Raw genomic sequence first — 26,499 nt, 5'->3', positions numbered from 1 at the left:
GTGTCAATAATTAATTAAATGTGTCAATAATTAATTAAATGTGTCAATAATTAATTAATTAAATGTGTCAATAATTAATTAATTAAATGTGTCAATAATTAATTAATTTAATGTGTCAATAATTAATTAATTTAATGTGTCAATAATTAATTAAATGTGTGAATAATTAATTAATTAAATGTGTCAATAATTAATTAAATGTGTCAATAATTAATTAATTAAATGTGTCAATAATTAATTAAATGTGTGAATAATTAATTAAATGTGTGAATAATTAATTAATTAAATGTGTCAATAATTAATTAAATGTGTCAATAATTAATTAATTAAATGTGTCAATAATTAATTAAATGTGTCAATAATTAATTAATTAAATGTGTCAATAATTAATTAAATGTGTCAATAATTAATTAATTAAATGTGTCAATAATTAATTAAATGTGTCAATAATTAATTAATTAAATGTGTCAATAATTAATTAATTAAATGTGTCAATAATTAATTAATTAAATGTGTCAATAATTAATTAAAATGTGAAATACATAAATAATTAATTAAATGTGTCCTCATAAGACTTTGTCCTCATAAGACTTTGTTGTTACACTATCTCTTACCGTACGTTACCAAATCTCCATTTGCACTATTTGCCCATTTGCACTACTCTGCCTGGTTTGCACTCAATGTCATTTACTCATTATATTGTATATTGTATAGCTTTCTTGTTATATGTAAAAATTGTATTGTATTCATTTATTTAAATTTTACTTTTTAATTATTTTACTTGCATTTTTAATCACTCTTATATTTAAATGTTCATTTGCTATTTTATCTAGGGATTGAGAGTAACGAAGTTTCTATTCTCTGTATGTCCTGTACATGTGGCAGAATTGACAATAAAGCTGACTTTGACTTTGACTTTGACTTGAAATGTGTCAATAATTAATTAATTACATGTGTCATAACTATTTATTTAATTAATTAATTCCAATTTTAATTAATTATTGCCACATTTAATTAATTATTTAATGGTGTATTTAATTAATGCATTATGGCAGTCCTGGCACTCCATACTTCTCACCCAGCGGTGCCCAAAGAGTTAAATTACTTCTACTGGAGTCCTGGTCATGTGACAAGTATGGCCAATGTGATTGGCTGAGCCTGTCAGGGAGCTCTGTTTAGTTTCAGCAGCGGCAAGCCTGCGCTGCGAGGAGGAGAGGAGGACGGCAGCAAAGAGGAAGAAGCTGGATGTAAGAAAGTGTTTTTCAAAGAAACCTGTGAGTCACTTAGAGCCAAGTTCACTCATAAAATGTGTCACAATAACGTTACAGGTAGTGATGGCTAAATGAAGCTTTCTGAAGCTTGTATTGAAAAACGGTTCATTACTCGAAGCTTTTCAACACAGTCCTCTCTGGTGACATCTGGTGGCCAAAAATATGAAGAGCAGCTTGAATCCACAAAAGAAAACCAACTGCTTCATAATGACTGCTCACTCTACAGAGTGGAGTTCTGTCTGATATTGGGCCGCCGCTGTGTTGCTTTGAACGTGTATTTTTTGGTGGTTAAAAAATGTGTTTTATTTGTTTAATAAATAGTTTTGACCGGTAAACTCTCCTTGTTTAAACATGCACCATGGTGTGGTCTTTCTTTGCTTGTGACTTCTTGATGTTGGTAAATACAATAATTGAAAAATACCACGTTACATATATATACACATGTAATAATGTACAACACATTATGGAGTATGCTTCTGCTGTGAGGTCCTGCCTCCATGCAGGTATGCATTTAATCGAGGCTGTTAGAATTATATGTCTAATGTTAAAATGTTGGTGTCACGGTTTGCGGGGGCAAGCCGTGTGGAATATATATAGGACCAAAAGGCGGCAGCTCTGGTGCAGGTGAGTGTTTATTAACAACAAAAATGCAAACAACAAAGGCGCTAGGAACATGAAACTGAAACCTAAACTGGGTAAACTAACACACAAACCAGGAATGACGGTGCAGGGAGGTCCGGGGAAATACATGCAGGGAGACCGAGGGGAAACAACACAGACGAACCAGCAACAACTATGACAGAAGACACAACTTAAATACACTCAGAGAACACAGGGGGATTACATACAGGTGGGGACACAGCTGGGAGTAATTAACATGACGAGACTAGGGAGGCAAACTGAAAACACTCACATAAGACACAGACCTTCACAATAAAACAGGAACTTACACATGAAAGGACACAAACTAAGAAACGCAGACTAGATACAGGAACACACGGGCAGAACAGAGTAAACACTAACCAGAGGAAGAACAGAACCAAAATCGCGAAGAGAAAACACAAAACGCTGGGTCAAAAGGACCCAGGATCATGACAGTACCCCCCCCTCAAAGGCTGGCTCCAGACAGCCCAACAAGAAACAGCCAGAAAAAACAGAAAACAACCCAACCAGGGCGGGCGGCGGGGGCCCAGGAAAGAGGGCTCGAAGCAAAACAAAACCGGAGCACCAGAAGGCCAAAAGACAAAAACAAAAAAAAACGAGCCCAAAACCAAAAGAAACGAAGCACACCAGAACACAGGAAAAAAACAGAGTCCAAAACAGAAGAGTTCAGGGGGCCGACAGCACAGGAGTCCAAAACAGTTCGGGGGGCCGGCCAGGGGGCCGACAGCACAGGAGTCCAAAACAGTTCGGGGGGCCGGCCAGGGGGCCGACAGCACAGGAGTCCAAAACAGTTCGGGGGGCCGACCGTGCGGACGGCAACGGCGGCGACGTGGATACAGTTCGGGAGGCCGGCCGTGCGGACGGCAACGGCGGCCACTCAGGCGATGGCGGTCCGGGGGCCGGCCGTGCGGAAGGCAGCGGCGGCCACTCAGGCGATGGCGGTCCGGGGGCCGGCCGTGCGGAAGGCAACGGCGGCCACTCAGGCGATGGCGGTCCGGGGGCCGGCCGTGCGGAAGGCAGCGGCGGCGCCCAAGTGTCAGGCGCACCGGCCGAGGCTTGGAGGGCACAGGACCAGGCGACGCTGAAGCAGAGGCCGGACCAGGCGTAACAGAAGCACAGGCAGAGGCCGGACCAGACGAGGACGAAGACTCGGATGAAGCCGGACCAGACGAGGCTGCAGCTGGCGATGAGGCTGCAGCTGGCGATGAGGCTGCAGCTGGCGATGCAGATGGTGGCTGGATGGGCTCCTCGGGCCCTCCAGCTGATGTAGCATGGTGCTGGTGCCCAGCTGACGAGGAAGGTTGCTGAACGGGCCCCTCGGACCCTCCAGCAGAGACAGGAGGCTGAACGGGCCCCTCGGACCCTCCAGCCGACGAGGCATGAGGCTGGTGTGGTTCTCCGGAACCACCAGCTGACGAGGAAGGCTGCTGGACGGGCTCCTCGGGCCCCCCAGCTGAAACAGGAGACAAAGGCCGGAGCGGTCCCTCGGGTGGCTGCTTAAACTCCAGGGGTCCAGAATCAGCTGAGGACTGGGACCTAGCCTCTGGGGAAGCCCTGGAGCGGCAAACAGTGCCAATGGCGGCTGAACCAGGAAAAGCACCTTGAGGTGAAATTAAACCTTCTCCCTGCACGGAGTGAATGAGTGAAGCCGATGATACTGGGGCCTGCGCTACAGGCGGCACTGGAGCTACTGGGGCCTGCGCTACAGGCGGCACTGGAGCTACTGGGGCCTGCGCTACAGGCGGCACTGGAGCTACTGGGGCCTGCGCTACAGGCGGCACTGGAGACTGAACTGAGGGCGGCACAGGAGACTGAACTGAGGGCGGCACAGGAGACTGAACTGAGGGCGGCACAGGAGACTGAACTGAGGGCGGCACAGGAGACTGAACTGAGGGCGGCACCGGAGACTGAACTGAGGGTGGCACCGGAGACTGAACTGAGGGTGGCACCGGAGACTGAACTGAGGGTGGCACCGGAGACTGAACTGAAGGAAGCACAGGAAACTGAGCTGAGAGTGGCTGCGGGGGAGCTAACTTAGCTGCCGGTAGCTGCACAGGTGATAAGCAGCTCGCGTTGATATCCGCCACACAAAACGCAGCCCCTGAATGAACAGTCATGCAGTCCGAAAATGAAAAACAGTCCTCACTCACCACAGCCGGCGAATTAGAAGTCCGAACGTCCAGCTGTGGGGTGGCGCGCTTACGGCGCGATCGGCGTCTCCTCCCCGCAGACGGCTCCGACGGGCCGGGCAAGATCACATCCGGCGAGTCGGGCAGCGAGGCAGGAGTGGCCGAGAGAAGGTGCGGTGTGAGCCGGAGAAAAGCCTGCATGGTCGGAGGAAGCGAGTTCAATAGCCATGGCAGGCCGGAAAAGAGCCGTTGCAGCCGGTCTTCTGCTGCGCGGCGAAGCTCTTCCGGGGGATGTTCCAGCCATAGGCTGAGAAGGATCTCCACATTGTACGTGATGTCGTCCTGGAGCTCCTCGGACGGATTTACAGCCGCTGGGTCCATGGTGGCTGGTTTGTAGTAGTGATGGGACGTTCTGTATCGAGGCTTCGGAGCGTGTGTCGAGTAATGGAGGGGGCGTTTCCGCGAAGCGCGTATCGAGGCTTGCTTCATTTATGGGAGGAGCTGAAAATGATGACGTCCGAAGCCTCGCTGCCCGGCTGTACCACGTGACTGGTTCATGAAGTGGTTCGAACTTTGCCGCGAGATATGACAGCGATATAAACCCCTCAGACTTCATTCAAAAATGTGGGTGTTTGATGGAGAGTTGCGGTTAGTGAGAGTTTGGAGACCGTTTGGAGGTTTATGAGAGTGAGGAGAGAAAGTCAGGAGAGAATGGAGCCAGCTAAGAAGAGGAGGATGTCCTCCCCTGTGTGGGAACATTTTGATCTTATTCCTCCCAACAAGGTATGTAAATTTCTACAGAAGATGTATTTTCATGATACTGATGGTGCAATACAATTTATGTTGAGCTGTCTTGACTTTTGTACAAGGTGAAGTGTTTGCTATGTGCCAGGGAGCTGGGATATGACAACAACAACACCTCATCCATGCTTAGGCACTACAGAGCTTTGCATGAGAATAAGGGGGACACCGATTGTGGAGCAAGACCAGGTGAGCCATCAAATGCAATGATAATATAGGATGCAGTAATGTTACTAAATGATATAACAATATTATACAACTGTTATAAGTTACGTGTGTGATATTTATATTTGTGCTTTATCTTTATTGTCTTTCCTCAGGAGAACAATCTCAAATAGATGAAGACCTGGTCAGCATGGTGATTGAGGACTCCCAGCTATTTAGCATTGTGGAGGACAAAGGATTCAAAAGATTTGTTAAATCATTAAATCCTAGCTATGTTCTCCCCACTAAAAAGGTCATAAAAGCAGTGAAAATTTAGTTTTTACAGAATAAAATGTGAACAGGCAGGACTGAGGCTCAAAGCCTCAGTGTGTAGCTGTCCATACCTCAACGTTACAAAAGCACAACCACTGTCCACACCCCAACCACACCTCACCTCACAGTAAATGATCATTTCCATTTCAAGCATTTCCAAATAATCATTTCCCATACTGCCACTATAAATATACACAGTATACTGCCATCACTACAATATACATGTTTTACACACTCCTTTTGTTGTTGACATTTACAGGCTGTGTGCAAAATGCCACACTCTTCAAATTCATGCCAGCTATTATTTTTACGTCCAGTAGGTGTCCTGCTAGAGCAAATGAAGCTTCATGAAGCTTCGCGTTGGGGTGAACCAATTGGATGAAAAGCTTCAGTGCTTCATGGGGCTTCATCTGCCCATCACTAGTTTGTAGTGATGGGACGTTCTGTATCGAGGCTTCGGAGCGTGTGTCGAGTAATGGAGGGGGCGTTTCCGCGAAGCGCGTATCGAGGCTTGCTTCATTTATGGGAGGAGCTGAAAATGATGACGTCCGAAGCCTCGCTGCCCGGCTGTACCACGTGACTGGTTCATGAAGCGGTTCGAACTTTGCCGCAAATAATCATTTTCCATACTGCCAGCATAAATATACACAGTATACTGCCATCACTACACTATAGGTGTTTTACACACTCCTTTTGTTGTTGACATTTACAGGCTGTGTGCAAAATGCCACACTCTTCAAATTCATGCCAGCTATTATTTTTACGTCCAGTAGGTGTCCTGCTAGAGCAAATGAAGCTTCATGAAGCTTCGCGTTGGGGTGAACCAATTGGATGAAAAGCTTCAGTGCTTCATGGGGCTTCATCTGCCCATCACTACTGGTTTGTTCTGTCACGGTTTGCGGGGGCAAGCCGTGTGGAATATATATAGGACCAAAAGGCGGCAGCTCTGGTGCAGGTGAGTGTTTATTAACAACAAAAATGCAAACAACAAAGGCGCTAGGAACATGAAACTGAAACCTAAACTGGGTAAACTAACACACAAACCAGGAATGACGGTGCAGGGAGGTCCGGGGAAATACATGCAGGGAGACCGAGGGGAAACAACACAGACGAACCAGCAACAACTATGACAGAAGACACAACTTAAATACACTCAGAGAACACAGGGGGATTACATACAGGTGGGGACACAGCTGGGAGTAATTAACATGACGAGACTAGGGAGGCAAACTGAAAACACTCACATAAGACACAGACCTTCACAATAAAACAGGAACTTACACATGAAAGGACACAAACTAAGAAACGCAGACTAGATACAGGAACACACGGGCAGAACAGAGTAAACACTAACCAGAGGAAGAACAGAACCAAAATCGCGAAGAGAAAACACAAAACGCTGGGTCAAAAGGACCCAGGATCATGACAGTTGGTGACACAATAATTTCATCCTAATGGCACTGACGTATTCATAGGGTTCATTTTTGAGACAATATATCATGAGGTAGTCACGATTTTGCAAATTTTCCACCTTGTAGTGCAGTTTGCACAGTTTTAAAATGCACTCAGCCTACAAACATTACTGACGAGTCAGGATCTGCACAAAGTGACAGAAACACTGAAGCAGCTCCACATTTTATTCTTATTGTCATGTTTGTCCTGTTTGTCAGGTGACAGAAGAACCAACACAGAGCTCAGAGAGCAATGGTGACACAAGGTCACAGGTGAAACTGGAGGATGACCTGATGGTTCATGACTGTATTTGAAGCACATGTGTGACTGCATGTATGTGGAGTGTCTCACTGTTATTGATCAGGTGACAGAGGCAGCTCTGCCATGTAGCTCAGAGGTGGAGAGGAGAGCTCACAGGTGACTGTAGATTAACTAGTATTTATCATGACAGTTGTCAGGCTGCTGATGTAAACTGATTCATTAGTGTATGTTTGACAAAGAATCTGAATTGACACGTCTCACTTTTTATATGACACGAATCCATGTGTTACTTTATCAGGTGACAGTATGTCCTAGTGCAGTCAGAGGGGAGGAGCCAGGGCCAAAGGTGAGGCCCATCAAGCACAGAATAATAATTTAATCTGAGGATAAAACGCAGGTACTGAGGCTGAAAGAAGCTTCAGTGCTCTCAGAAGACTAAAAACATGCTAAGGTCAACAATGACTCAAACGAGATGAAACAATGCTGCTGTGTGTCCACCAGCAGAGACTGGACAGTATAGATGGAAACCAACATGCCAGCAGTTTGTCTCTGTTAGTGAGAGGAGCAGGCCTGTGTTTGGCTGCTTCACATAGTGGACACTGAGTTGTTGTGTGGGACACCAGTAGGATTAATGTCTGTTGCTGTAACAGCAGCTCATGTTTAGAATAAAAAGCTCACTGATCTGATCGGGGCAACAGTGCCTAAACTGTTGCATCATGTTGCTGAGAGATCTTTTACTTTGTGGTCATCTGAGATCATCATCAACTTTATTTATAAAGCACTTTAAAACAACCACAGCTGACACAAAGTGCTGTACATTGGAACTGTAAAATAAAATTACATGAGATATAAATAAAACACAAATAAAAGAAGAGTGAAATCATTAATTAAATAACTACTTCAATTAAAAGAGAAACTAAGTCTCACTGAGGTTAAAAGCCAAGGAATAAAAGTGGGTTTTAAGACGTGATTTAAAAGTGGACAGTGAAGGGGCCTCTCTAACATGCATGGGCAAATGATTCCATAACTTGGAGCCACAATAGAGAAGGCCCCGCCCCTCTGAGCTTCCTCCTGGATCTCGGTACCTCCAGGAGCAGCTGGTCAGCTGACCTGAGAGACCGACAGGGTGTGTGGGGATGAAGAAGCTCAGAGAGGTAAGGCGGGGCAAGACTGTGTAGACATTTAAAAACAAACATAAGAATTTTAAAATGAACTCTAAAAGACACAGGCAGCCAGTGCAGAGAGGCCAGCACGGGGGTTATATGCTCTCTTTTTTGAGTTCCTGTTAGGAGTCGTGCAGCCGCATTTTGAACCAGCTGCAGACGTGAGAGCAACGACTGACTGACCCCCACATAAAGTGAGTTACAGTCGTCCAGGCGGGAAGAAATAAAAGCATGGATCACTGTTTCAAGGTGCTGCCTGGAAAGAAAAGATTTTACTCTTGCCAGTCGCCTTAAATGATAAAAACTGGACTTCACCACTGCTCTGATTTGGTTGTCCAATTTAAAATCACTGTCCAACTTAAAACCAAGGTCAGTAGATGAGTAGTTTTATGGACAAAACCCACCAGGTCATTCAGTGTTCCCTTAGTACACTGAGTTCCCTTGTCTAGTTCGCGTCTATGTGTATCCTAAGTTCCTAGATCCCCGTGTTCAGTCAGTGTTTGTGTCTGCCCTGTTCCCACGTCTCTGTTCCCTTTGTTATAGTGCCTGCCCATGAGTCTGTGTTATGTTTCCTGTTTTACTTTGAAAGTCCATGTCTGATGTTAATGTGTCTGGTTTTGCTTCCTCTTGTCTCGTTAGGCCTGATTTGCCCCAGCTGTGTTTCCCTCCTGTTACCCATTCCCTGATTGCTCCCTCTGTGTATTTAAGCCCTGTGTTTCTCTGTGTCTGTGTCGCGATCTACTGTTTTCACACAGCCACACCTAACAAGTGCTAATGTATCAGAGATGTGGGTGTACTATAACTGAAGTAATGATGTTAAGTCCTTAAAGTCATATTCTTTATTGTCATGACTGTATTTGAAGCTATTTTTATTTTTGTATGATACCTGATTTATATGAAACATGGCTGCAGTAAACTAAAGTCTACAATACTTAGTCAGCCATTTGCTTAATAGTAATTTAACATTATATCATTCACATATAATATAATTCACATCGCACAGAGACTACAAGCCCATTATCATCAATGGAGCTCCAGTGGAGAGGGTGCAGTCCTTCAAGTATCTTGGTGTCCACATCTCCTCAGACCTGACACATTCAGGTCCAGACCAAAAAGGCTAGGCAGCGCCTGTATCACCTACGACAACTGAGGAAGTTCAGGGTCTCTCCAAAGATCCTCAGGATTTTCTATACAGGCGCTGTGGAGAGCATCCTCACACAGAACATGACATCGTGGTTCGGGAACAGCTGTGTGAAGGACCAAAAAGCTCTCCAGAGAGTGATCCGTACAGCAGAACGCTGCTGCAGGATTGCTCTCCCCCCGCTTCAGGACACCTACACCAGGAGATGCCGGACTAGAGCAGATACTGAAGGACCCGTCCCATCCTGGCAACAAACTGTTCCAACTCCTGCAATCTGGTAGAAGGTTCCGCATCATCCGGGCAAGGACAGAGAGACTCAAGAGGAGCTTCTATCCCCAAGCCATCCGTGCCCTAAACACACACACCCACCCTCTCACATCATCTATAACTGACTGAGACAGGACTCTTCCAGACACTAAACCAAGGCACAATGTACATTTCAATTCCTTTAATTTTAAATATGTTTATATTGTCTATCCTGTAAAATAGTCAGACGTCTATTCATATTAATGTACAGAATTCACCTGCTTGCTGCTACTACTGCACATTCACCCAGTGTATATGCTATATATATATACATATATATATATATATATATATATATGTATATATATATATATATATATATATATATATATATATATATATATGTATATATATATATATATATATATATATATACATATATATATATATATATATACTATATATGTGTATATATCACTGCTGACTGTAACTACGCTCAAACTGTTAATGCGATCTTATTTTAATAAACAACACTGTCAAATGCAAAACTGGGGTGGCACTTGGGGTGGCAAGGGATCATTTTAGGGTGGCACATGCATGCCACCCTTCTAGATCCGCCCCTGAAGACATCACATGTTTGCAAAAGTGCTCTAATGTTTTCGGAGACAACCCCTTGGCTTCCGTACTTGCGCATCGCTGTTCCACTGATGTATTGTTGTTCTAGTTAGAGTATTGTTGTTAGCCTATAGCCTATCATTCAGCATCGCCTCACTCAAAACGCGCAATGGGTGCTTCGACTTACGAAAATGTTCCACTTACGAAAGACCCTCGGGAACGAATTAATTTGGTAAGTCGGGGTTCCACTGTACCTTACAGTGTAAACAAGTATGACTAGGTGTCTGTTGAGTCTCAAGTAGGTTGCCTGCAATGATATTTAAAGTCCAGCAGGTGTCAGTATGGAGCAAAACAGCAACACTGTGTCGACACAGTATCGGTACAGTTTGGGGAATGTGCTGAAACGCTTCACGAAGCCTCATCTACCCATCACTAAACAAAACTAACCTCAAACCTGAAATCCTTAGAAAGATATGCAGGGAGACGTGAAGGAGACGACACAGACGAACCAGCGACGAACACGAGACAACACACACTATAAATACACAGAGGGGAAACTACACACAGGAGGGAGGCACGGCCGATTCTGATTGACAAGACGAGACAGGGGAAACGCAAACTGAACACTCTGGCATAAGACACAGACCTTCACAATAAAACAGGAAATGCAGAAGGAAGCCACATAACAAGCCCTAAAACTAGAACTCAGGAAACACTAAAAAACTAAGGAACCATGAGAAGAAACCAAAACTCAAAAAACACTGGGCCACCCACCCAGGACCATAACACTTCAGATCTGAGCAAGCACGCTGCCATGGGAACGTGACATTGACAGAGAAACCCCCGGATCCTCCCCCTGACATGACCGCTGTGGGCAGACCTCCACCCGCCCCACTCGGGAGTGGAAACACAAAACATTATTTTATGTCATGTGCTGGAATATACAGGAAATAGGTTTAAATGTTAAACACATTTCATCAAGTCAAAAACAGTTATAATATAATTTAATCTTTTCTTGATGCATAAAATAAAAAGATTAAAAACAATAAAACAATTAAAAGAAAGGCTTTTTAATTTGATTCATTTCTATATGATGGATTATGCAGAAAAAGTCTCGGGCTGAAACGTCTACTTTCTACTTTAGTACGTATTCAAGTCGTGTTTTTTTAAAGAGTAAAGTAACCAAATACTTTTGAAAATAAGTAATCAGTAAAGACATGGGATTACTTAGTAACTGAGTGCTTATTTCCAGTAACTTGAGCAGCACAGCTTGTAATGAAGTAAATGTTGTGTATGATGTGAATGAAAGAGAGCCTGGTGAGGTGAGTCAGTCTTTACACAGCTCTGTTAACAACATGTTGTTGCTGCTGCACAAAGATCAGGAATGCTGCAAACTGAAACTCTGCTGCAGGCAGTGACTCGTTTTTCTAGTTTAAACTTCCCTGGAAGATTGTTCAACTTGAAAACAGCCAACATCATTATCAACACCTCTCACTGTAAACTCAAACCATAAAACCCTTAAGGATCCACGGCCTTATGGTTTTTTAAACCGATGATCTTAAACATGTGAGCTCATCAGAACTGAAAATGAAGACAACCAGTTGTTGTTTTGAAATAAAAGTCCGAGACAAAACTGTTTGGTTCCAGTGTGTCCAAACTCTGATCTTGTGTTTCCTATATTAGAGCTGGAAAGCTGCTGAACACGTTTCCATGTTAGTTCCTGCAGCAGCCACTGAAACAGCATTTCTACAGTCCAGCACTGATTCAGCTCATAACAAGGTTCAGGTTGGTTCCTGCTGTAGACTCTAATAAAAAATGACTATCTATTACAAACCAGACAATTTTTCTTGGATTGACGTTTTGTAAATGTCCACAGCAGTAGGTGGAGGAGGAGGTGGGGCCCTCAGGCAGCAGACTCTCTTTGTAGAACCAGGAAACCAATCAGAAGGAACTCGGGTTAAAGAGAGCCAGGAGGATTCAAATGCAATGATATCCTGCTCAGCTACAGCTGACGGTCAGTGAGAAACAGCAGCTCATTAAAAGTTTTTAAATTACTGACAGACGGAGCAGCTGCTATGTAAAAGTGCAGGTTAGATATTTGGAGCCATCACTGAAATCCTCGATCAGCTCTGCTTTTGACCCCACATCTAAAAATGTCAAAGGACAGTTGGTTTGTAGACGTCAGGCTCTGAGGTTTACCAAGAGAGTCTAACAGGAAGCCCAACAGTGCACGTCAGAACTTCTCTGACACTGTTATACCAGAAATGTCCTTACCTGGTTGGCAAACCCACCAACCTGACACACCTGAAGTCTTTGGCACAAGTCGTGTTGACTATGTTCACTCAGGTGCTTGGTCTTCAGACCATGTTGTGATTGATGAACCTGACTTGACTCCTACCAAGACTGACTCAGATCTCACTGCACCACAGCCAGTAAGGTGGAGGCGCTCTGACAGAGAAAGACATCCACCTGAGAAGTTTCCTTATGAGGAAGTAGGAGAGCCGCTGACCTTGGCTATTAGCTCCTTTTCTCAAACCTCAGCTGTTGCATTCTCCACAACTGTTACTCCACCACGTCCACGTTGGTCAACGATGCATGAAGGGACTCGCCCGGTGGCGCTAGTGTCCGGCAGCCTGGCCTCTGTCAGTGCGCCCCAGGGCAGCCGTGGCTACAATATAGCTGCCATCACCAGTGTGTGAATGTGTGTGTGAATGGGTGGATGACTGAATGTAGAGTAAAGCGCTATACAAATGCAGGCCATTTACCATTTAAGTCGTGTGGAAATGCGGAGAGTCTGTGAGCTGCATTCACAAACAGGTTGGATCACTCTGAATGACAGCGATTAGAGGAGGGTCTTCCATCAGTACCAAGCTCTGCTGATTTTCATTAATAAAACTTAAACCTGCTCAGTGAAAAACAGAGTGAAATCAGACAAGACTGAGTCCACTTTTAACTTTGTTTCGTCAGATTTAACAGGAACTCATCTGAAGATCAGCCTCCTCCCTGTACGGGGAAAATTCCTATCAAGTCTCCACCTGTCCTGCTTCAGGTGAAGCCCCGCCTCCTTCCAGGAATCACCTGTGTGTCTGTGTTTAGTGTGCAGCTGTGCAGCTTGTTGTTGGTGTGTGAAGAAGCTGTAAGTTTGCTCTGTTTCCTCCTTTAACAGTTTGTCTTTAGGAACTTTATGAGCAGATCAGGAAGTGAGACGTTTGTATTTACATAAAATAAAACCAATGAGATGATTTGATGATTGGCTGAATCCACTCTGGTTATCAGTCAGTAACTCTGCACTCAAACATTTGTCTTTGATAAACAGTTTAAAACGATCTGAATGAAACTTTGGATCCAACATCACTGGTGGAACAATGATCGTCCCTTTAACTGGAAACAGATGAAACCAGTTTGTTCTTCAGAAGCCGACATTCAGGTTTTACTGAGTGACGTCAAAACAACATGAAGCTGCTCCAGCTCAGTTCAGGGTCACTGCAAACAGAGATAATCAGAAGTAAATACAGACTCTCTCACACACCATCAATATTTAAGGATGTTTTCACTGCGGTTTAAATCCTACATATACTTGATGTTGATGCAGGAGTAAAGCCTCTCAGAATCAAACACATTTAAGCCTCTGTGACTCAGGACTGTGTGAAGTGCACAATCGAACACTTTTTAATCTGTTTCAAGTTAAACACAATGAAGTGTTCAAAGGAAAAACATGTTACTATGTGAATCCTGCTTGATGGACCAGAGCAGAGCCTCCCTCTGTGCTCTGTTCATCACTCTGTCAGTCTGAGTTATTCATGAAGCACAAGCAGCTGATGATAAGCTGGTTAATGTTGGCACACACACACACTGTGACACTGTCAGACATGAGGAAGTGTGCAGGTAAACTCTGCTCAGAAATGACAATGAGGAGGTACACAGACTGATGGAGCTCATAGAGTGAGACGTTTATTTTACATGAAGTAAACCTGATGTATGATCTGATCTGTGGATCAAACTGATGTGTTTAATAACCTGTTGTTTAGGGCTGGGCGATATGGCCTCAAATCCATATCACGATATATTCTTCTGTATAACATATTTTCCACACTTAAAATCCTTTAATTTCCTCAAAAATCGAGAGTGTGCCTTATGTATGAATTCTGGTTGTGCTTACTGACCTCGAACCGATTTTGGCTGCAGAAATCTGTTAAAAATGTTTTAGTACAACTTTGGTAAGCAGCACTGCTTGATGGATCGTCAGAGCATTACGGCTGCCGTAGGGAGGAGCTTCACGGAGTAATCTGGGTCCAAAACTCCGACAGCTTCAGGTCCCAAAGTCAAACGAACACAAAGAGTTAAAAATGGTCTAAATTCTTTCATCTTTAATTAAATCATCAGCGTTGCTGCTTTACCAGGTGTAACAATTAAGTTTAACATCCAGGTAGGGCTGCTCAATTAATCGAATTTTAATCTCGATTACGATCTGGGCTTTCAACGATCATTAAAAATGACTGAGCCGATTATTAGCCCCTCCCTCGTGCTTTACTCTCGCGCTGCTCCGTGTGGCAAATCGAGCGCACCTCTCTGCATTTCAAACACGCGTCACAACAATTAAGAGCAGCGGTCTCCGACCTTTTTTGCTCCACGGACCAGTTTATGCCGGACAATATTTTCACGGGCCGGCCATTAAGGTGTTGGATAAATACAACAAAATAAAACCAGTACCGGTACCGAAAAAAAGAAAATTTATTCATAACACACGTGAAAAGACCCAGGAAAACCAAGTCAACGATAAAAACGATAACAAAATAACATGGAAAACCAATAAAAACCCTGAAAACTATACATTTCACACCTGAGCCTCAACTCTCGCGGCCCGGTACCAAACGACTCACCGACCGGGACCGGTCCGAGGCCCGGGGGTTGGGGACCGCTGATTAAGAGGACCCGAGGGAAGCTTGGAAAGCTAAACAGAAGTTATTTGGAGAGGAGAGTGACTGCTGTTGGTTGAACAGAGAGGTAAAAAACTTCAGTGGTTTGGAAACATGGGTTCAGTCAGACGTGGATCAAGTAGACTGTGTGTAAACTTTGCTACGGTGTCGTAGCTGCACCACAGAGCAACACTGCAAAGTTCACTAAACATAGATGTTTACATTTTTCATTTATTTTTTTATATTGCAAACATTTGCACTGTTATCAGTATTTGCACACTATTTAATATTATTTTTTGACAACCTTTAAAGTCATTATTCAACACATTGTTATTGTTAAATAAATATTGTCAAATAATTGAGATCTCAATTTCAATGAAAATAACCGTGATTATCATTTTTGCCATAATCGAGCAGCCCTACATCCAGGCATCCATGAAAACAGAATTTATTCAATTTAACGGAGTTAGAAGTTAACAGGAAGTTAGCTCGCTAGTTTCCACCTAAACATTTCATAGCATATTCTGACTGAGAGATTTTTGAAACTAATTCAAACGTACAGCTCTGCTATCACTTCCAACATAAATGAAGACTAAACAGCAGTGGCGTTTGCAGGGTTACTGAAGTTGGACTACCTGGTATATAATGTTGTGCTACATGACTGCTAGCGACACAGCTATGTTAGCATAACATTAGCACAGTGAAGCTGGAGGATGAATGCTAACTTTTTGGCTTTCGCCATATTTCAATAGTGCTTCATCTCTTTGTTATGACTGTCGTCCGCCATAATTGCAGATGATAATTGTTGTAGCTGCTGCGATGCTTTCGACCAAAACAGGCGCAGCTTGATGACATCATCAACATGCGGTATAGTCACAATCTCTATCGTTGGCCAAATTTATATCGTTTCTATCGTATATCGTTTCTATGGCCCACCCCTACTGTTGTTACTGTTGATCAGCTGAGATCAGCTGTGCTACAAACTGGAACTCTGCTGAACTGGATTTACTCGTTTCGTGAACTTCCAAGAACGAATGCTTCCTTGGCTGAACGCAGTGAACATAATTAAAAAAAAACAGCTTTACTTGCACATAAATCTGTCAGTAAAGTCTGGATAATAAATTCTGGTGGTGTTATAGGTTCTCTTGGTCAGCTTGGTGTTGGTTTGGCTCCTGCATAAAACAGTTTGCTCTCATATTTGACACTGACAGGAACAAAGAGTAAAAAACACAACAACCAAACTAAAAAAGAGAGACGAGTTAAAGCAGAAGATATTTTGTGTGTCAGAACATGTGATCCTCACCAAGAGAGAAAAGCTCTGATTATTGTTGCTGAACTGTGATGGTGAACAGTCTCCTCTGTTGATCCCAGTGTGACTGAAGTCCGTGTGATGAGTGAGGACTGAGCCTGTGTTGGTCGATCGTCTCTAAACAGGATGTGAAGCATCAGTTCAGTCGTATTAAAGCCCTGAATAAACAGTCCTTCTGGATCCACTGTCTGTGTTTGGCTCCTCATCTTCAAAGACTCAACACAAGATGTTGGTCACATCAACATAAAACACAGGATTTGCTGCAGATGTTGAAGTGTGTTCTCCATATGAGAGAAGCTGCTGATCGTGTTTGTATGTTAGCACCTGTAGGATCGATGAACAGCTCTGACTCAGTTCACTAACCAGGCTCAGGGGAATAACTGGGATATTTCCCCAACAGAGACGTCCTGCTGGGATCGTTTTCCTGCTCTACACTCTGGTGTTTCTGCTCAAAGAACAAGAAAATGAATTTCCATGAGCCTACAGATCGTGGACTTCTTTGAGAAACTTAAAGAAGACGCTTTTCTTTCCTTAGATTGAACTTAAACAAAGGATTTGAGGAGCAGAAAAGTTTTTAAAGAGAAATTAAACATATTAATAAATATTCTGTTTATTTTACGTTATTTAGGTGTTTAGGTTATTTTTCTGTTTTCTGTCACACGTCTGCTCTCGAGTCGTTATCAACAGTGTATCAATGCATTCCTGTGGGTGGAGACAGAAACACACACCCAAAAAGAGCTCAGAGCAAGAATAAAAGAGGAGGAGACAGGATCAGAGTGGGACAGTGGAGCTTGTTGTTGGTGTCTCTGTGTGAAGAAACTGTAAGTTTGCTTTGTTTCCTCCTTTAACAGTTTGTTTGTTTCTGTGATGTTTGGACCTGATGTTCTCCATCACACCGACACTCTCTCTCCCCTCTGTTCCATATGTGACAGAGGGGAGAGAGTCTCTCACTCAGAGAACCAAGGTTACAATGTAACCACACGTTCCGCTCTTGTGTTTGAATCCTCATGATTATAGATTATTGATTGGCTGGAATCAAACAGTTTGAAGAACATTTATTCATGTGGTAGTTTCAGCTGCTGCTCACAAATCTGATAACAGGAACAAGTTAGTTCCACGAGGAAGACGTTCGTCTGGGCGCGTTGGCCTCGTCGGTCATGTGACCGTGTTACTGTTCGGGCTCAAACTGATACGAGTGGTTTAGCAGGTGTGACAGGACGATGCTGCACAGCCTCATTGTTCAGGTGTGAGTCAGACTCTGAGTCTTTATACAGTCCTGTTTAACAACATGTTGTTCCTGTTGATGTGTCACAGAGATCAGCTGTGCTAAACTCTGCTGCGTGCAGCTACTAGTTTCTCTAGTTTGGTGATGGAAACGTCGATGAGACTGTTTCCATCACCAAGCATCATGAGGAACACCTCTGAGTCTGATTCTGACTCTGTGCATAAAACCACAAATATCCCTTCATGTCTGTTCATCTGATTCTGTAACGTGAGAAACTTTGATGTCTGAATTTTGAATCATTAATCATTAAAGTCCAGACTCGTAATTCTTAGAGGTTGGACTCAGCAGACGCTCCATAACACAACATCATCACAGTCCTTCAGTTATGATTTCATATGATTGAGTTTTGAGTGTTACAGTGATGTGTTTTCATGTTGTTGCAGGTCTCTGAGTGTCAGTGAAACCTGTCAGTTAAAACGAAGATCTTTCACTTCATTTCCCTCACTGCGTTTCTAGACCTGATTTTCTGATTTACATGCGCTCACTTCCTGTGTTGTGACAAGTTAATTATCCTGAGTGCGCACTGGGCAGGGAGACTCCGCCTCCATTAAAACCAACTAGATGTGGAAGTAGTGACGTTTTAGTTTAGTGCAGACGTGAGAGATGAGTGTCGTTACATTACTGTTCATTTTCTGTTACAGCGTTTATTGTCCACACGTGTGATCAGACAGGATTATTTCAACGATCTCATGTTTATTTTATCCTCCTGTAACTTTATGAAGAGCTAAACCTTCACCACTAGTTAGTCCTCATAAGAACTGTTTGTGAGCTAAGAATCAACAATGACAAAGACTGTGAGTGTCATGCAGTGACTCCTCAGAATTAGGCTGATTTTTAAGTTTTGTGTCAATCAAAGCTAGAAGCTGGTGTAGCGTTGAGCTTTATTGTTGATTAATTAAAAAAATATATGTAAAAGAAAAAAGGACTAGATGTGTTTTCTGTCTTTAGAAAAAGGTAAAATTGGTTATATTTTGTTGGGCTAATTCTGACCAATCGTGACAGTCCAGAACTTTTCCCTGCTGCTGTATCCTGTAACAATCAGTGTTGGGACTAACGTGTTCGTAAATAACGCGTTAGGTGTGATGATAACGCCAACTGATTTTAGTTTTATGATTCCTGGCTCCCATCTATGAGGTTTCTCATGTTTGTAAAAGTTACCTCATCATCCTCAGAGTCATCCTCCTCAACTGGCTGCTACTTTATGAAAACCATGTGTAACACCTGCACATGTGTTTGAAAAAACAAACGCTTTGATTTTGACACCCCAAGAAAATCTTCCTAGATCTGCACGTGTTCAGAGTAAGAGCCGAATAAACAGCAGCAGAAGCTGATTGATGAACAGCTGAATGACATATCAGCTGTAGCTGCAGCATCTGCACAGAGTTTGATTGGCTAACGCTGATTTGTTTGTTTTTTTAAACAGGACAGCAGAGAGAGAGAGGAGGAGATGAAGAGTGCAGCAGATTGATGAGACAGTGAAGAAGAGGTGAGCATCTGACAGAGCAGAGCCAGTTTAAAGGAGCCTCACAAGCTCACACATGACAGCTTCATCAACATGGAGCTCTGAGTGTTTATTAAAGGATCATTGGACGCTCTGACACAGCTGACTGCAGCCTTTAGCTGTGAGCACACAGTGTCTCCATGAGCCTACAGATCGTGGACTTCTTTGAGAAACTTAAAGAAGACGCTTTTCTTTCCTTAGATTGAACTTAAACAAAGGATTTGAGGAGCAGAAAAGTTTTTAAAGAGAAATTAAACATATTAATAAATATTCTGTTTATTTTACGTTATTTAGGTGTTTAGGTTATTTTTCTGTTTTCTGTCACACGTCTGCTCTCGAGTCGTTATCAACAGTGTATCAATGCATTCCTGTGGGTGGAGACAGAAACACACACCCAAAAAGAGCTCAGAGCAAGAATAAAAGAGGAGGAGACGGGATCAGAGTGGGACAGTGGAGCTTGTTGTTGGTGTCTCTGTGTGAAGAAACTGTAAGTTTGCTTTGTTTCCTCCTTTAACAGTTTGTTTGTTTCTGTGATGTTTGGACCTGATGTTCTCCATCACACCGACACTCTCTCTCCCCTCTGTTCCATATGTGACAGAGGGGAGAGAGTCTCTCACTCAGAGAACCAAGGTTACAATGTAACCACACGTTCCGCTCTTGTGTTTGAATCCTCATGATTATAGATTATTGATTGGCTGGAATCAAACAGTTTGAAGAACATTTATTCGTGTGGTAGTTTCAGCTGCTGCTCACAAATCTGATAACAGGAACAAGTTAGTTCCACGAGGAAGACGTTCGTCTGGGCGCGTTGGCCTCGTCGGTCATGTGACCGTGTTACTGTTCGGGCTCAAACTGATACGAGTGGTTTAGCAGGTGTGACAGGACGATGCTGCACAGCCTCATTGTTCAGGTGTGAGTCAGACTCTGAGTCTTTATACAGTCCTGTTTAACAACATGTTGTTCCTGTTGATGTGTCACAGAGATCAGCTGTGCTAAACTCTGCTGCGTGCAGCTACTAGTTTCTCTAGTTTGGTGATGGAAACGTCGATGAGACTGTTTCCATCACCAAACATCACGAGGAACACCTCTGAGTCTGATTCTGACTCTGTGCATAAAACCACAATTATCCCTTCATGTCTGTTCATCTGATTCTGTAATGTGAGAAACTTTGATGTCTGAGTTTTGTTCTATCATTAAAGGATGTTGGCTGCTGTGTTTGCACATGCTCAGTGTGACAGGATGTTGGCTGCTCTATTTGCACATGCTCAGTGTGACAGGATGTTGGCTGCTGTGTTTGCACATGCTCAGTTTGACAGGATGTTGGCTGCTCTGTTTGCACATGCTCAGTGTGACAGGATGTTGGCTGCTGTGTTTGCACATGCTCAGTGTGACAGGATGTTGGCTGCTGTGTTTGCACATGCTCAGTGTGACAGGATGTTGGCTGCTGTGTTTGCACATGCTCAGTGTGACAGGATGTTGGCTGCTGTGTTTGCACATGCTCAGTGTGACAGGATGTTGGCTGCTGTGTTTGCACATGCTCAGTGTGACAGGTTGTTGGCTGCTGTGTTTGCACATGCTCAGTGTGACAGGATGTTGGCTGCTGTGAAAGCTGAATGCTCTGTGGTTAGAAGTGATGTCACACATTAGGATAACTGTGCTCGCTCTCTGTCAGAGTAACAGAGAGCGAGCAATTTGACCACATGACCCTCAGTACACAGCATGATGTGCGCTGTAAACAGGAAGTAGAGGAGCAGGACTGAGGTAAACCTCTGAGGGATCAAACTGAGACTGAGCTCCAGATGTTTCCACATGTTTCTGCTCTGCGTGTGTTTGATGATTATTTCAGGTATAGATGATGGAATATGGCCAGTCTGATGTGAGCCTGCTTCTCTGACAGCTCCTCACCTCTCTGTGCTGCCCCCTGCTGGCTCTGATCATTACTGACTGAGTCCTTGCTGCCACTTTATTAGGTACAGCTTGCTAACACAGGCTCAGACCTGCTTTGCCTTCAGAGCTGAGCCTTAAATCTTCATGGCTCAGATTCAGCAAAGTGCTGGAAACATCCCTCAGAGTCATGTGATCAGTGACGTCTGCTTTCAGCACTGACAGATAGACAGGATATATAATAATAATAATCAAATGCTGATTTTTTTTCAGCCCTTTGTCTGAATGCTAATCCAGATGTGTGTGTTTGTAATGACAGTAAATAAATGTCAGACTTACAGCTCCTGCTTTACTGCATTAAAGTGATCAGATGAGTTCAGCACTTTGACATGGATGGTAGTGAAAGCAGGAAATGACAAATGTAGCACAGCAGCAGCGTTTAACAGAAACTCTGGGATGAACATCATTCATAGAACAGCTTCCAGCTTCTTTTGCTCGGCTACAGTTTGGATGGATTTGCATTTAAAGATGCAACAAGACTAAAATGGTTAGGGTCAGGAGGTCAAAGGTCAGAGCTCCTGTGGGTCTGAGGGCGGCCTCACGCTGGAGAAGGATGAAGGAGTCTGACCTGAGCCAGTGTTTGACATGAACACATCAGCACTGCTGTCAGTGAGCCTAACGACAGCCGTTAGCATCATTTCAGTGTTTCAGTCATAAAAACACTTCCTGTCTCTGTGGTGGTTACAGTGACATCATGCAGTTTGTGCTTTGACCTCCAGAGGGCGACAAATCAGCACAGACAGAGAGCTCCATTCAAACTTTGCTGCCATCAGGAATAATTCTTCAAATATAATCATCAGTGTTTGAGCAGCTATGATATCAGGGACAATCTAGACATGTGTGACAATACTGAACATGTCACATGACACACCTCAAACATCATGTGATCCACTCTCAGTCTGCACTTTCATTCATGACTTCAACAGGTTGAAATGAGCTTTGAAGAAACATTCAGTGAAATAAATCTTTCATGGATTCATGTGAGCAGCAGATGAACTTTGTACCAACAACATCTTCAATAACAGAGTCTGAATGAAGCTCAGGTGTTGATGCTGCTCACTGATTGGACGCTTGCTTTCAGCTCTGCTCTCAGTCTTTACTGCACAGGTGAAGGTAGAAAGTGTGACTGGATCTATAGACTGGAAACAGAGAAACATGCTGAACATTTGAAGCTTTGCAGCAGAAATGTTCATGTTACAAATACAGCAGAGCTGATCTGGGATCAGTGTGTTCACACCTGCAGCTACAACAAGGTTTCATGTCTCCACACGTCAGCATGTGAACTTTACTCTGACTCAGTCTGAGCAGTCAGACGGCATATTTTTAAAGTTAACACATCAGCACACACAGAGCTGAGCCCCTCCCACCTGTGCTGAGTTTCAGGTGGAGTCCCGCCTCCTTCCAGGAAGCAGCTCACCTGTGTGTCCGTGTTTAGTGTCCAGGTGTGGAGTGGAGCTTGTTGTTGGTGTGTGAAGAAACTGTAAGTTTGCTTTGTTTCCTCCTTTAACAGTTTGTCTTTAGGAACTTTACTGTTTGTTCAGCTCGTGTTTGATTTCTTCACACAACAAACTGTGTGTGTTTGTATTTCCGGTCTCTCCATTAAAGTCAGTGTGTAATGTTTCCTGGCTAACATCAGCTGTGTGCAGCTTAGTTCAGCACAAATCTGCCGCTCCATAGTTCACGGTAACGGACTCACAGCTGGACCAACGAGGCCGAGTGTGTCCGCCACTCTGAGCTACGTTCGTGTTTGTGTACTTGTAGTTTGTACTTTGAGTTCACTCAGAGCCCACAGAGGACGCAGCGTACGTGATGACGTCACAGCCCTTTACCTCCTTTACTGTCACTGTGATTAATATTTACACACGAGACACCTGCAGAGCTCTGACGCTAAGCTAGCACACAGCATGCTAACACTAAGCTAAAGCTAGGCTAGCCAAGAACCCAGAGTGAGGTTAAAGCTAGTGATGGGCAGATGAAGCTTCATGAAGCACTGAAGCTTTTCATCCAATTGGTTCACCCCAACGCGAAGCTTCTTGAAGCTTCATTTGCTCTAGTAGGACACCTACTGGACGTAAAAATATTAGTTGGCATGAATTTGAAGAGTGTGGCCTTTTTGCACACAGCCTGTAAATGTCAACAACAGAAGGAGTGTGTAAAACATGTATATTGTAGTGATGCAGTGTACTGTGTATATTTATACTGGCAGTATGGAACATGATTATTTGGAAATGCCTAAAATGGAAATGATCATATACTGTGAGGTGAGGTGTGGACAGTGGTTGTGCTTTTGTAACATTGAGGCAAGGACAGTGATTAGTGTTTAGGGGACACATCATTGGTTTTTGTTAAAAAGAAACAGTTTCTCCACTGTGGCAGGTCGTAGGCGATTTTTTTTTTCTAAACTGTCTCTAACTCTCACTAACCGCAACTCTCCATCAAACGCCCACATTTTGTCTGAGGGGTTTATATCGCTGTCATAGCTCGCGGCAAAGTTCGAACCGCTTCCTGATCCAGTCACGTGGTACAGCCGGGCAGCGAGGCTTCGGACGTCATCATTTTCAGCTCCTCCCATAAATGAAGCAAGCCTCGATACGCGCTTCGCGGAAACGCCCCCTCCATTACTCGACACACGCTTCGAAGCCTCGATACAGAACGTCCCATCACTAGTTAAAGCTGAGTAAACACTGACCCCAGACCAGCACCGTGATAAAGTGAGCTGCTGCTGCTGAACTTGAACAGGTAACAAAGTGATGAGCAGTCAGGCTGCAGGTTTCTACCTGTTCATGTTTCTACAGTAGAATCACTTTGAAGTGTCTTTGTGCTGTTTCATCTTTGATTTGTGTTCATAAACACTCAGAGAAACATCACGTGACCTCATCAGGATCTGTGTTGGTGTGTGGGGCTGTACCTCAGCTTTATGTTGTTACATGCTCATTTGTTCATTTTAACATCAAAGTAATGTTATGAGGAGTAATGAAGTAACGTACTCCATTACTTTTAATCAAAGTGTTCTGTGTAATATGTGTAATAATGACTGTTTTGAGTAATGACCAACACTGATCACAACAAAGAGGAAATGCCTCCAACATGCACAAACATTTGAGCCACAACATGCAGTTAATGTGCACAAATGTCTTTGATATGCTGCTCAGTGATGGTGGTGACTGTCAGAGCAGAGCTACTGAGAATCAATAAGTAATATCAATGATGGGATCAGAATCACTAAATTCTTCTCATCCCTGTCAGTATCATACATGTGCTGTATAATGTGATAAATGTAGAGGTGCTGGCTGTTCTCTCACTCTGCTGTTTAGCTGTAAAGGACGCCTCCCTGCCTTTGAATGAATGAATGAATGAATGAATGAATGAATGAATGAATGAATGCTTTATTGGCCATATGCAGGTTGCCCCACAGAGGAATAGGACCCCCCCCGACTTACACACACAACAACAAGACATCACATGGGAATACAGTCGGAGACCGGCAGCGTTGAGAGAATAACACTGAAAAAATTACACAACATTGGGAAAAGTACAAGAGGAAAAAAAGAGACCTCTTCACACGCTGGGCACCTATGGGAGGACAGCATGAGAACAGGAAACAAAAAAACTCCTCTGCACAGAGAGCACATTAATGTCCACATCACAACATCAGAGCACATGACAAGCCACAGGGGATGGATAGGGGGGTGGGGGGTGATTCGAAGGAACACAGCAGTCGTCCTGCACCATGCTATCATTTCAGCGCGGCACGCAGACCCGCTGCCTTCCCCCGCAGGAACAAGCATCGAAGGCGTTTGGAAGGGGGGGGGATGAGTGCGTGCTTATCAGTGTAAGTGTATGTGTGTGCGTGTCCATAGTTCAGCTGAGACAGTGTCCTTCGCCGTATCAGGCTAAGTAAACAGTCCTCCAGCCGATCCAGGTGTCCTTCATGGGATGGGAAGAATAGTCATCACACAGTCGTTATCAGGGAGTTGTTTTGGTGGGCTCCAGCCTTGGGCCTGGGCAGCTGGCGCCGTGGTGTCCAAATGTAGAATATTGTTGATTTCTCCTTTATGCGAGCAGCGAATTTAGCACTCTGACACTGGGGCCTCGATTTCCCGTTGGAGCGCTGCGAGCCTCCCCATGATGGTATCAAGCTTCTGTTCCGTGGTGTTGTCATTCTTTTGGTTCTGAGACCCCACAGCTGCAGTGAGCCGTTCTGCGATGTTATCCAACTTTCGCTCAAGGGTGTTATTGTGAGCAGGCCCCTCTCTGATGTATCCCATCATACGCTCAATGGTGTTAGTTTGAGTCTTCACGGCAGCTGTAAGCGTCTCCAAGGTGTTAACCATGCTGCGTTCGGTGTGGGAGGCCGCGCCTCGTCCCATCGCTTCAATTCCAGCGGTCAGCTTAGGGGGAGTTTGAACAGCCGGTTCCGCTCTCTTATTTCTCCGATAAGTCAGGGCCAAGCCAGCTCCGATCAGCAAGAACCCCGTTATCATGGTTCCGAATAGGTAAATATCCTCAGCGTCCTCGATAGACAGTCCCGCCAGGCACAAGATCCTCCAGGTTTGCCACCCATCCATCGTGTATCCGGCAGGGAAAGTCCCTCCAGGGCACTCGGGCTCTCCCGAGCCCAGACTTCTCGTTGAGAAGAGGGTGTCAATAGCGTTCAGAGACCAGTTGATCAAATCCATAATTCTCTATTAGGTTTTAGAGAACGACAGTGAGAGACTGTTCCAGGGGAAAGTAGTGCACACGAGACAAGACAGGACACAAGAGGCTAAGCAGGGAAGATAAGGGGAAGGAGGAGAGGAGAAAAGTGCGACCGCCTTCACCGAGAGCCAAGAAATGTCTCATTCATGACCTTTAATAGTCTCTTCTAACATGCAGAGATCTGTATGATCTGTTTCATAGAGTCTAACCAGCCTGTACAGGTAACAACAACAGTCACTGCATCACTGACACACAAACGTCATCTCTGTCAATAACAACATTCATACATGGAACAAAAACACATCAGTGGATCATTGCTGGAGCTGATGTTTGTGCTCCTGGTGCAAAGGCTCTCAGTTTCCTCCTTGAAATAACATCAGTGGTGGGTCAGCGACATGCTTTCTTTCCCTCTCAGGTTTAAATATCTGGGACTCTCCACCGTTTGGTTTTAGAGCTGAAGAAGCTTCTCAGATGAAACGTCTTCCAGAAACTTAAAGACGTCTCTTTTCTCTCCAAGCTCCTTAGATCACATGACCTGGATGACTGAACCTACAGACACATTGACCTGGTTTCTAGGTAGAGCTGGGCGATAGAACGATAACGATATGTATCGCGATATAACTTTTT

The 26,499-nt window shown here is 44.0% G+C and overlaps 3 protein-coding genes and 1 pseudogene across 3 annotated transcripts in view; 2 read left to right on the top strand and 2 right to left on the bottom strand.

Moving 5' to 3' along the window:
• Positions 1-2,379: 2,379 nt before the first annotated feature.
• On the bottom strand, positions 2,380-4,366 carry LOC147336906 (uncharacterized; annotated as a pseudogene).
• A 15,315-nt stretch (positions 4,367-19,681) lies between these two features.
• Positions 19,682-26,499, top strand: part of LOC147336896 (protein NLRC3-like) — a 172,271-nt gene continuing 165,453 nt past the window's right edge. Inside the window, exon 1 of the mRNA XM_086285677.1 lies at positions 19,682-19,717. The gene's annotated coding sequence lies outside the window, so the exon portion shown is untranslated. The remainder of the gene's footprint in view (positions 19,718-26,499) is intronic.
• LOC147336902 (protein NLRC3-like) overlaps positions 19,682-26,499 on the top strand; it is a 53,571-nt gene continuing 46,753 nt past the window's right edge. The window contains exon 1 of the mRNA XM_086285687.1: positions 19,682-19,717. The gene's annotated coding sequence lies outside the window, so the exon portion shown is untranslated. The remainder of the gene's footprint in view (positions 19,718-26,499) is intronic.
• On the bottom strand, positions 24,541-26,293 carry LOC147336905 (uncharacterized). Its single transcript, XM_086285686.1, has one exon. It carries the CDS (start codon positions 25,851-25,853, stop codon positions 25,245-25,247), a length of 609 nt encoding a protein of 202 aa, XP_086141812.1. The 5' UTR covers positions 25,854-26,293; the 3' UTR covers positions 24,541-25,244.

This window comes from Aulonocara sp. 'chitande type north' Nkhata Bay, linkage group LG3 (assembly GCF_057382095.1).
Source record: "Aulonocara sp. 'chitande type north' Nkhata Bay isolate Kocher_YH1m ecotype deep benthic linkage group LG3, A_spYH_male_GT1.1, whole genome shotgun sequence".
NCBI lineage: Eukaryota > Metazoa > Chordata > Actinopteri > Cichliformes > Cichlidae > Aulonocara > Aulonocara sp. 'chitande type north' Nkhata Bay.
The sequence above is the reverse complement of the archived record's forward strand: the minus strand, read 5'-3'. Positions and strand labels throughout refer to the sequence as shown.

What these genes read in the sequence shown, in the direction of transcription:
- LOC147336905 (XM_086285686.1), bottom strand. Translation starts at nt 25,853, where the DNA reads ATGGATTTGATCAACTGGTCTCTGAACGCTATTGACACCCTCTTCTCA.